The sequence below is a fragment of the Coccinella septempunctata genome, chromosome 4, assembly GCF_907165205.1.
Source record: "Coccinella septempunctata chromosome 4, icCocSept1.1, whole genome shotgun sequence".
NCBI lineage: Eukaryota > Metazoa > Arthropoda > Insecta > Coleoptera > Coccinellidae > Coccinella > Coccinella septempunctata.
In genome coordinates, this window is record NC_058192.1 from 23,102,280 (window position 1) to 23,113,904 (window position 11,625).

The window sequence follows — 11,625 nt, forward strand, 5'->3', positions numbered from 1 at the left end:
TTCAGGCGTCTCCAATTTCCTTTGCTATATATAGCAAAGGGATCACATGTATACATGTGATCGACTTAAAATGCAAAATTTGTATAATGAACCTTATTAAAATAAATCTCCCGTATACCGCATTTAACCACATTACACTATGCATTTTTCTTATAAACTTGGACAGCATCATTTTACTGTTCTTCTTACCCTATGTGTACTTTCTCACAATCTCAACATTGTCGCATATTTCATGACGTACTTTCTCCTGACGGAAGGAAAATACAAGAGGCTGAGTTACCCCAATTCTCGTGTGTAAAATAAATAATATCAATTAATTTTCATCGAGATCAGCGAAGTCCATTCAGGCAGCCTGGCTACTTTAAATCTGTATCAATTATCACCAGGGAACTCATCTGGAATGATTTAAAATTAATTTGAATAGGATAGGAATTTAGCCATAATATTTTTATGGCTCATATACACCTTTGCCAAGGAAGTCAAAATCTACAACATGCTTAAATTAAAGATATTTATCCGATAGCTATTTACCATGAGGATATGCTGCTGCATATCTTCTCTTGGTGTAGGCAAGAAGATATAGCAAAGGAGGTGTAGAGTCTTTCCTTTTGAATTCTGGCAGTTTCACGCAAGTCAAAAACAAAAAATGTCTGAAATGAAGTGGATAAACGTCAATCATAATTTTATTCAAGTTACCATAGCAACGGATATAAGTATACAAACAATGATGTCCCTGTATTGCCGCTTTGAAAAAGAATAACGAATATTTTTATAGTTTTCTACCTCATTAAATTAGAATTATTATTTCAATATGACAAGTTGTAGTTCCATTTCTGTAAATAAATCTCCTGATCAAAGGTGAGTTTGTTCCTAATTCATTGCACGATAATTCATTTCGATATCATTAAAAGTTTTGAAGTATTCCTGACAATTCCATGACTTTCCCTTGATGAGTATTATGCAAAATAACTCGACTAACAAGTTGAATTACTTAGATTCAAGAAATATGATGAATTTAATTCAGAATTGATATTTCCATTCTGTTCTGAAGAATGAAGATACACTCTTTTCACTGGTCTTTAATTTATTCGCTTTACTGCAGGCTGATGAAAATTGTATTGAATCATTATCTATTCAGTATCATTCATATCATATTTTCGTTTTACCGACTTAAAGTTTATTCACTGGGATAATTTGTATCATTTGGAGGTTGGTATATTTTATAAATTTTTTTATCATATGTGGATACGTTGTATCTACAATGTTTCAAAGTAGGCATTTTCCATCAATTAAAATTTTCAGAAGTAAAAGTTGCGACACTGTTTGCTCCTCTAATTCTGGGTGTTTCCTGCAAAAAAGAAAACCTATTCATCCTTTAGCGGCTAGTGTAAGAGCAACATTCTCCCATACAAGCAGCAAGAATAGCAACGTGAGACAAAGAGTTTTATCCGCAAAATTGTTGAAACTGAGAAGTTTGCAGAGCCAATTGAACGATGCCAATTACCACTTGAATGTAAGTACAGTTCACCGATTTGTCAATGTTCGATTTGTGATATCTGCGAAAACTCCTTCAATATTGGTCTATTATTAACAATTCGTAATAAATATTCTGATTTCATGTAATACTATTCTCATCTTTCTAGAAGCCTTTTTTGATCTTTACCCCTCGCATTATCCGTTAAATGTTGGTTGAGTTCGTGATCGAGTAGGTTTGAAAAAAGTCAGTTGAAAGATTGATTCATTACAATACAAAGCAAGATATCAATAGATACTTCATCCTAGTTATTCCTTACAGGAAATGCAACGTGAAAATCTCACCCTCAAAACACTTAATCAAAGACAAGAAAAAGCTTTAGCTAAGTGAGTTCTTTTGAATAATCAATGAAAGTAATTCACTTACTCTGAGCGTATTTTTGCAGGTATGAGGGCACGAATGCAGATCTACCACGTCTGTTAAGATCTCATAGCGAAGAAATTCGGGTCTTAACGGAAAAGAACAAATCTCTTCGGAAAGCTGTCAAAGATTTGACGGATTTAGTCAAGGCGAGGGACGACGAACTTTTAAACGTGAAAAAGCAACTGGAACATTTGGAAAAATTAAACAGAAATAAACATTTAGGCGAGAGGCAAAAACTGAGTGATCAGGTAGATGACTTGAAGCAGAAGTTAGAATCCGCTGACAATCAAATAAGCACATTGAATAGAAAATTGTTGTTGGAAGGAAAATCTTCCAAACAAAGACTGTTGGTGGAAAATGTGAAACACAGGGAGTGCCAAAAAAACCTAATGCAAGCTTTAGCAGAAATCGAGAGATTGACAGGGCTGGTAGATGTGAATAATGTGAATGTAAGTGAAAATCATATTCAATTTCTTGATAAAAGGTTAAGATAAGAAGTAAGGTCATGCAGCTCAAGTAGTAAAATATTTTTGTTTGCAATCTCAAAAATACTAAATATAAGGAGCATTTCAGCTAAACTTTATATCTAGACAGTATCTAGAGAAACAAGTGCGATAATTTGCTGAAAATGTGTGGATCATAATGAATGGATGGGATCTACACATACTTACATTCTTACTTATCGTTTACGTTCAGCCTAACTTACTGTACTTCAAAACTAAAGTAATATGAAAGTTTTGTTCGCGGCGCAAATTTGAACTGGTTCTGTTATCACCGATTCAAAGCGAACAAAAAATTCAATAATATCAGCGAACATAGTATTATTCGTTGTGTATTAGAGGAATCTCATATTTTAAACCTGTGAATCATGAATTATAATCGATCCTAAATGATCTTCACTGCAGTGCTGGGACTAAGAAGATATAGAAACGAGGTGCAATTTAGTTCAAAGCTGATTGCAAGGGCGATGAAGTGGAAGGTCCTGCGCAATCGACAGAACTCCATTCTGGGCATCGGCAATTTGGTAGTTTATAAGTTTTTGTATGATTTTATTGTACGTAACGTACACTGTATAATAATCAATACTTAAACCACAGCCGTTTACTTTAGGTTGCTGTGCTTGAACTCTTTAATCTGAATTCAAAGATTTTCGACGAAGATTAACTACTGCACAGCTACCTACAGTCTACTTTTGATGACTGTGACTACTGTATGATTTGCATCCTTTTATTCGGGTTATCTAGTTCATAGATTAACTTACCAATAGTCTATGATCCAGTTGCAAAGTTATTTACCCAACTGAAGAAATTATATTTTTTTTACAGGCCAATAAGAAGGAAGACAAACTTCCATTACGTAAAAAGTTACCTGAACGTGACAGTAAATCGTTGATCACCATAGATGATAAGCTGAACATTCCATTGACCGACAGGCGTAGCGATGAATCGCTCATCAAGGAATTACCGAATGGTATTGTTGAAAAATTGAAAGTCTTACCAACAAATGTCAGATCGGAGGAAACATATCTACTTGACACAAACGGAGAGCTCATTTCACCAACAGAAACTATTAAGAACAGATTATCAACGGAAAAGCGGGTGACATACGAATCTGGGAAATTGCACACGGATGTTGAGAGGCCGAAATGTGGTATTAGGCCGAATTCTTCGCAAAAATTAGAGAGGTATTGTGCGATAACAATTTAGTAAATATCTTCTTTATTAGCATTGAGTTACTGTAGAATAAGGTTTCCGAGATTAGTGCAAAATTTGAGCTAGATCTAGCGGATAGTTTCCAAGATAGAATATCTAGTACAATTGGATCGGTATTTTTAAATATTGAGAAAAAAAATTCATATGCCTAGAACTACAATGCTATCGACCGGATTCTGACTATATTAATGAATTTTTATTTCAGAACTTTTCGTCTGGCAGTTTCGTACGTATACTCCATTCACTTTTATTTTAGCACTCGGTTGGCCATGGAAATTTGACACATTTCACTCTGTATAGTACGAAAATGTGGGGTTATGAAGCTTGTAAAAACATTTTTGGGTGTTAAATCAACGCTATGTTGCCCGTTCCGAATTAAAGGAAGTTTCAAGTCAAGATGAACTTCACCTCTGAACAAAAATTTCACATGAATAAACAAGGACTGGCGCGTATTTGTGGCTGTTCATCTTAATACATTGATATAATAATAATAATTAGGTATTTATTAGTAAGACATTTACAATGTATAGGACAAGTCAAATGAAAAATAGAAAAATCAATTTTTGGGAACTTATTCTACGACTTTTCGCATTAATTCACTCAAACAAACATAAAATTCTCGAATGCCACCACTTTTTTGGGTATCCCAATAGAAGGGAATTCTTTGTCATCCTCTTCATTCACAATCTTTCTGATTGTGGAAATATTCAGCTGAATTATAAGTCGTTTAGATTCAGTTGAAACATTATAAAAATTCTCTTACATCGAATATGTTCGCTATTTTAGAATATCAGGGTATAACTATTTGAATGAGCCGACCTGAATTTTAAATAGCACTTCCTGAAACCCTGTCTCTTTTTTCAATCACTTTCGGCATTTTCGTGATAAAAATTGATATTAGTTGTGGCAACGGCGTTAAGACATTACGGACATTTCATGAGTGCCAACCTTACTCCCAGGGCCGTAGCGAAGAGCTTTTCCGAGGGGGGGGGAATTCGAATTTTGGCGCCCCTCTTTAAAAAAAATTCACAGGATATCGAAAAAAACAAGAACACGGAAAAGGTGTATTATAATAGGTAATACAAATATGTAGCTACACAGTTTTTTAAAGAAATAATTATGAATGGACATGAGTATAAATGAAAATACCTCACAAATATTTTAAGTATATTTTAAGTAACAAGTGTAATAATAAATCTGTGATTAATTAAACTAATCTAAGAAACAAGAAAATATTCTCATAAATATTGCTATTCAAATCACACTTTAATTCTTCGTTCTTTTAATAGGCTCCAAGAAGTCACTATTGACTCAAGAGAAAGAGTTGCTGCGATTTTTTTTTCGCATTTCAGTAGAAGCAAATCGTTCAGACGCTGATCAGACATTGTTGTTCTGAGAACATTTTTTACTAACTTAAGTTGACTAAACGTTCTCTCGTTAGTACTGGTACCATAACCAGCGGTTACGGCAAATCTTAAAATGTAATCGGCCAGTTTTAACATTTTATATTTCGTTGCCAATACACCAGCTACTTCAGTTAATGATTTACATGATTCGCAATCAGAAAATAAAATCATGAGTTCGGTAAGTAATGCTTGTGGGTCTGGCCTATCTAGCTTTGGCGGAATCATATTGATCAATGCTTCTAAGTACTCCAGTTTCAAATTTTGTGATTTCAGCGGAAAATGGAAAACTTTAAATATTGGATCTAACGTTTCTATTACTGATTTCACGTTCAATGATAAATTATTAATGAGCGTGTCTAATACTTGTTTGAACTCTTTTCTATAAAATGTATATAAACCTAAAATTGTCTCATTTTCATTTCTGCTATCGAATTTTTGGGGTCCTAATCGACGACGATGAAATTTTTTAAAGTCTTCTTCAACATTGATGTCGAATTTTTCAGAAAACTGCTTTGCGCTGGCGATCAAATCATCGATAGATGAGCTATTTTCATTCATTGTTTTCAAAATTTGAATGTGTAATTCTAATATATTATTGCAATCGATCACATTTATTTCGGGAGTCTCGATAGATTCAATCAAATTTTTTAGTTTGAACATCACATTTTTCATGAAATAAAGGGTTACAATGAAGTCAAAATTCAAAATTTTCTTTCTCAATCCTGAACTTTTTGTTCTAGAGGTGCTGTCAAAGTCAGTATTTTCGGCAATTTCTTGGAGGAGTTGAACTATCTCTTCGTAGGAAATATTGACGGCCTTTATGCTTTCGGCTCTAGCAACCCAGCGTGTTCTAGACAAATTTCTGAGTTTCAAAGAGTTTTCAATTTTATCTATTTTTTTTTCGAGCATCTGGTGTCTTTTAGTACTCAAAGTGAAAAACGTATACAACTCCTCCAAATAATTGAAAAATTCTCTTACCAGAAAGCTAGCATTACTACAGTGCTCTACTGCTGTATTCACTCTATGATCCTGACAAGGAATATACGGAACTTTGTGTCCGATCAATTCACACAATTTTTGTTGAACACCTTTATGTTTACCCGACATTGCTGCAGCGAAATCATAGGACTGAAATGTGAGCTTCGACAAATTGATCTCATATTTGTTTAAACAATTAACGATGTCACTTGCAATATCCATTCCCGTTTTTCCAGTAGGCTCCATAACTTCTAACAGGCGTTCATTTGGTTTGGAATGCTCATCAACTAATCTCACAACAATTGAAATCATTTCTTTGTGAGAGTGGTCTGGTGTTGCATCAACCATAATGGTGTAGAAAGAGCTATTATTGATCTCCGATACGATATGTTTTCTTAAACTTCCTCCTAACAGACTTATGAATTCATTCTGTGATGTAGGGCTTAGGTATGTAATATGGTAGGGTCGCATAGTAGCATTATCTAACCACTGTTGAAGCAAGGGATTGTGACGAGCTAATAAGTGGACGAATTCATAAAAATTTCCCGTTTCTACATCATCTTGCGCATCTCCTCGAAATCCTAAGCCTTGACGACATAGTGTTGAAGATATATCCAGAAGCATGGAAATGATTTTTCTATTGTACTGTAATATTTTTTTTTGTTCAATTTGTCTCAATTCGGCATTTTTATCCAGAATGATATCAATATGATGAGTACTATTCACAAAATTGCAGTAGTTTTGTACTGCTGCGATGTGGTGTTGCGAAGAAAAATGGCTTGGAAGTTTCCCGAGTTTGTTCTTGCCACTACTTTTCATTTTTCCCCAAGCCTTAACTCCTTCATTAAACCAATTATCTTCTGCATTATGAGACTTATTTGGTGGAAATAAACAGCAAACGAAGCAGTATGCTCTGTCTTTAACGGTGCTGTATTCCAGAAAATTATACTCTCTGTACCACGATGAATTGAATCTGTTTTTACCATCACTCGGAAATACTGATAATTTGGGTTGATGAGGTCCCAAAGTAATCAAGTATTTTTTTTGAGATTCTGATAGCGATTTAGTTCTTAGCCCAGGATCATGAGAAACTAAACGGCTTCCTTCATCTTCACAAGATTTAATTGTACATGGTTCCTGAATTTCAAACTGTTTAATCATTGACTCGCCGACAGATATGCAATTTTCAAAATCATTTTTCATCATTTTCAAATAAGATACGGTCTCAATGATAATTGAAAATTCTTCTCCTTTGGAATCTTTTATTATCTTTTCGTATTTTTCGAAACTCTTACAGTCATCAATGATCTGTAAAAGTTTTGAGGAGAATGCCGTCCACGATATTTCTTCAGATGAACTGAATACATTGAAACATTGTTTTTCCCGCGACATACTCAGCGTGAGTGAATCGCAAATTTCAGAATTTCTGGTTTCGCCGGGAATGTTCTCAGTATTACTAGTTGTTTGTTCCATTTCGATTTCATGGCTATCATCTAAAAAAGAAAGCCTTGAAATAATCTGGTGAATTTGATTTTGCGTTATTTTTTCTCAAAGGTTCACATGTCTCGAAAGATCGAGGGCGAAAAGAGTCTATGTATATACGACAAAAATTACTTATAGGTACTTCAAGCTTCGAATATGATGAGAATATTTCAAAATATAAAAATGAAAATTAACGAATTTCATTGTTTCCATATTCAAAGCTAGAATAAGCTCGAAAACTTTGTGTTAGTAATCAGCAAAATTTACCTTTTTCGCTCTCTTCAAGAATATTCCCCACTTCTTTCGAACAACTTGCTTTCAGCCATGTATCCATCACATTTGCTGCTTTTTCCGTCTCAATTTTCCTTTTCTGCGCCCTTTTTCTGAATTCCGCTCCAGACGGTTTGAGCTTTTTTTGGCAGGGATCCATAATACGATAAAATGCTTTTAAATGGTTAAACTCATGTGTTCACACCGCTGACCGCTCTGACAACGAGACTTTACAATGCCGCCACTGTAGTTCCCATGAATCGACTAGATGGCGGGGCACGCAGTTTGTTATGATTTCGCGCCTGCGCGGTCTATTGATGGCGGGGCACGCAGTTTGTTATGATTTCGCGCCTGCGCGGTCTGTTTGGCGCCCTTTCGAATGTGCTCCGGGGGGGGACGCTCCCCCCCCTATAGCGACGGCCCTGCTTACTCCGTTCTAGTAATAAAAACTTGAGAAAATTATTTCATGGCCAACCGACTGCTAAAATAAATGTGAATGGAGTATAGATATACATTTTTTTTTAAAGAGCATAACAATTTTAAAATCAAACAATAATAATTATAGCATGTGTATGAGATACAGTCTTAGCAGAGGTTAGTGTGACGGGGAACCGTACAATTTGGCGTATGATACACCAGTTTAGGGAAAAATCCCAGTAAAAAATCGTTTCTCCCCGTGAGTGAAGTGGATTGTGAGAAATAAAATTAATTATGAAATAAGCTGAAATATTTGATAATAGAGGGAAAATTTCATCCGAAAAAAAATAAAAGCAGAAAAATGTAAAATGATAAAGTTCTATATGTCAGATTGACCTTAAATTCACAACCCGATTTAGAAAAGATTCGGATACTGCACGTATAGCCCTAAAACCATCCTGAAATTTATAAATGGCATTCTCAACCCCGCATTCTCATCTAGGGATTTCAACTAAATTCCAGCGAAACGCATACTATTGCAACGTCCGTGACCTGTTGGAAATTTTTCGAATTTCACATATTTTTTATTATTTATAATTTTGTTTTCTAAAATGGTATGAAATGCTCATAATGAAGAAACTGGAAGATGCGGAATGTAGGATTTTGTGTTCGGAGAATTCCGGAAATCATTCCATTCGATAAAATTACTGAAAATTAAATTTTTTATGGTTTTTCGGTAGCCTGTATGTTCTCAACCGTATCAATTCGGCATCACGAGCATTCTGGAAGCTAAAGAACAGAAGACTGAAGACCAAGAGAGCTGTTTACAAAGCAGTGGTTCTCCCAACGCTACTTTACGGAAGCGAAAACTGGACGCCCTACAGGCGACATATTAAACAGCTTGAACAAACGCAATAACGTCATCTAAGACAAATAATGCACATCAGATATGGTTCCACAAAGTTTCGAATGCAGAAGTCTTGCAACGCGCGAGTTGTACAACAATTGAGACTCAATTAACGATAACACGACTCAGATGGAGCGGCCACATTCTGAGGATGCAAGACACAAGACTACCCAAAATAGCTCCGTATGGCGAATTCACAGAGGGAGCCCGGAAACCAGGAGACCAGTATAAGCGGTTTAAGGATATACTACATCAACCCCTAAAATCAGTTAATGCCAAACATAACTGGAAACAACTAGCGTTAGACAGGTCACAGTGGATGTCTTTGGTACACAGTTGAAATGGAGACTCGAGAAGGATACAGCGGCGGCTAGATCTAGTTGGTGACTATCCATGCCCGGAGTATGGAAGGATCAGTAGGTCCCGGTTGGTTCTCTTCAGTCACAGGAGGGTACAGTGACTTTATACCCCCTATATATAGTCACTGTACAGGAGGGCACACAGTCGCAATTAAACCTAAGAAATTATCTGTCGGTAACTGGATACAACAATGAATGAACGAATGTTCTCAACCAAGCCAAATTGAAGAAAAAAAAGTTAAAAAACGTGTTTTTTTTTCGACCTCGGCAATCCTCCGTTAAAATATACACAAGTCAAAGATAAACCCTGTATACATGCATAAATACGGTATGTAGTCTAGTAACGAATTTTTGTTTCAGTTTGAGCAACAACATTGACTCAATAATTCAAAGATCCAGAGAAAATGGTTTATCACAATTCGACAGAACCTTGGGGGATTATTGTAATCAGGTTATGAACACGGTCAAGAATTGCAGTAAAGTAGTTGAAGATCATCAAGAAAGTTTGGATCAGTCGAGAAACGACACAGAAACCATAAAAGATGCAGTGGATGAAATTAAAGCTTTAGATGATCAACTGAAAAGAAATAGCATATTTTCTATAGACGCAGCTGAACTGAAGAAATTATTGAAACCAGACAAAGAAGAAAAAAATTCTAAACACCATAAATCGAAAGATTCGGATAGAAACAGGAATGTGAAATTGAGAGAAGATCCTAAAGCGAAACTTTTAGCTACTCTACGTGCAATAGATAATGGGGAATTCATAGATAGCTTCGAAAATGATATTACCAACTCCAGAGACGAAATTTATGACAGTTTTGCGAATTAGATTTCGTTGATGCCGATATATACTCATCAAAGGTTATTTTTTTCTATTTATTTTATAATAGATTTATATTATCATGTTGAAGTTTTGATTGAAAAATCACCTGTCCCCAAAATATCCAGTGTTTTTCCCCGAATTTTGAAGTAAATACAAATATCCTTTGGAAATATCATTGCATACTTAACCGTAATGCTTTGTAATGAGAAAATGGGTTTTCCAACCTATTCCCTCATTTTAGAATAATTATTTTAGTTTTCCTTTTTAAATAATTTTGTTTCGAATTAATTTCCGAGAAATCTTTTCGAATTTCCAATTCAGGATTCCGACATCGTTCGGAATTGTAAACATACCGCACCGTTTTTATTCCGTTTTTATTTCCTAAAAACGATGTCGCACCGTATAAAACATCCTGAATTGGAAGATAACCGAGTTTTTTTGTTCGCTAGCACAGATAAGTCGAAATTAAGACGTTCTCATCGACGCAAAATTACCGAATTTCGACTGTCGGGCACATCTGATTTCCGCACCCCCCCTGTGGGTATAAAATCAAATGTTCCCCCGCAGGCCACTTCACTTACGAATTATTTTCAGTGTGTTATTACGATTTTCGCCGGACTTCCGATTTTCACTCTACGCCGTTGAGTTCTAACATAAGTTTCTTTTTTTTCTTTTGAGTTTTGGGATCAGTTTCTTTTTGGCCGTTCAGAATAAATTTTTTTAGTTTTGTTTTCTCACCATAATTATCGTACATTCGAGGGATTTCGAGTTTTGAGTGTAAGTGGCCGAAGAACCAGAGGTAAGACGACACGCCGTTATATTTTTTTTTAATATTGGAACTTCAGTTTTCCGTCTCTCATACCCGAGTCTGAGTTCCGCCCCTACTGTCATTAAAGTACCCTGCAGGTGCGGACGCCCAGGGGGTACCGAGGACACTTTGGGGTGGCTCACCCTTTCCCGAAATTTCCCGTCTTATCTAGTTCACCCCTACTGTCATTAAAGTACCCTGCAGGTGCGGACGCCCAGGGGGTACCGAGGACACTTTGGGGTGACGCACCCTTTCCCCAGTTCCCGTCTTTTTACCCCGTTCCGGTGTTCACCTTTACGGTTAGGGAGGCATTCTGCTGGTGAGGACGCCCGGGGAGTGCCGAACGAGCCTGAAGGTGAGCCGTCGTATTTCTGTGCTGTCTTTTATCCCCTAACCCGGCTGAAGTCCAATATCTGTCCGTCAAGTGTACGTCTCAGGTTCTGGCTGGCGAACAACTCCGTTAACCCCCGTATACCGTTGAGATCGGATCCAGTGTTATTCCGTTAGTCTTTGCCCTGTAAATCTCACCGATTTCGAGTCACTGAATTTTGTAATAGTGCTAG

The 11,625-nt window shown here is 36.1% G+C and overlaps 1 protein-coding gene across 1 annotated transcript; it reads left to right on the plus strand.

The window, feature by feature from the left end:
• Positions 1-668: 668 nt before the first annotated feature.
• On the plus strand, positions 669-10,334 carry LOC123311789 (laminin subunit alpha-2). Its single transcript, XM_044895879.1, has 6 exons — positions 669-858; positions 1,303-1,513; positions 1,796-1,860; positions 1,920-2,346; positions 3,223-3,581; positions 9,789-10,334. Exons 1-6 carry the CDS (start codon positions 812-814, stop codon positions 10,258-10,260), a joined length of 1,581 nt encoding a protein of 526 aa, XP_044751814.1. The 5' UTR covers positions 669-811; the 3' UTR covers positions 10,261-10,334.
• The last annotated feature ends 1,291 nt before the right edge of the window (positions 10,335-11,625 follow it).

Bases quoted from the DNA above. Each gene is read 5' to 3' on its own strand.
- LOC123311789 (XM_044895879.1), top strand. From the start codon at position 812: ATGACAAGTTGTAGTTCCATTTCTGTAAATAAATCTCCTGATCAAAG. The intron at 1,514-1,795 runs GTAAGTACAGTT...TATTCCTTACAG, and splicing joins ATGCCAATTACCACTTGAAT to GAAATGCAACGTGAAAATCT. The intron at 2,347-3,222 runs GTAAGTGAAAAT...TTTTTTTTACAG, and splicing joins TAGATGTGAATAATGTGAAT to GCCAATAAGAAGGAAGACAA.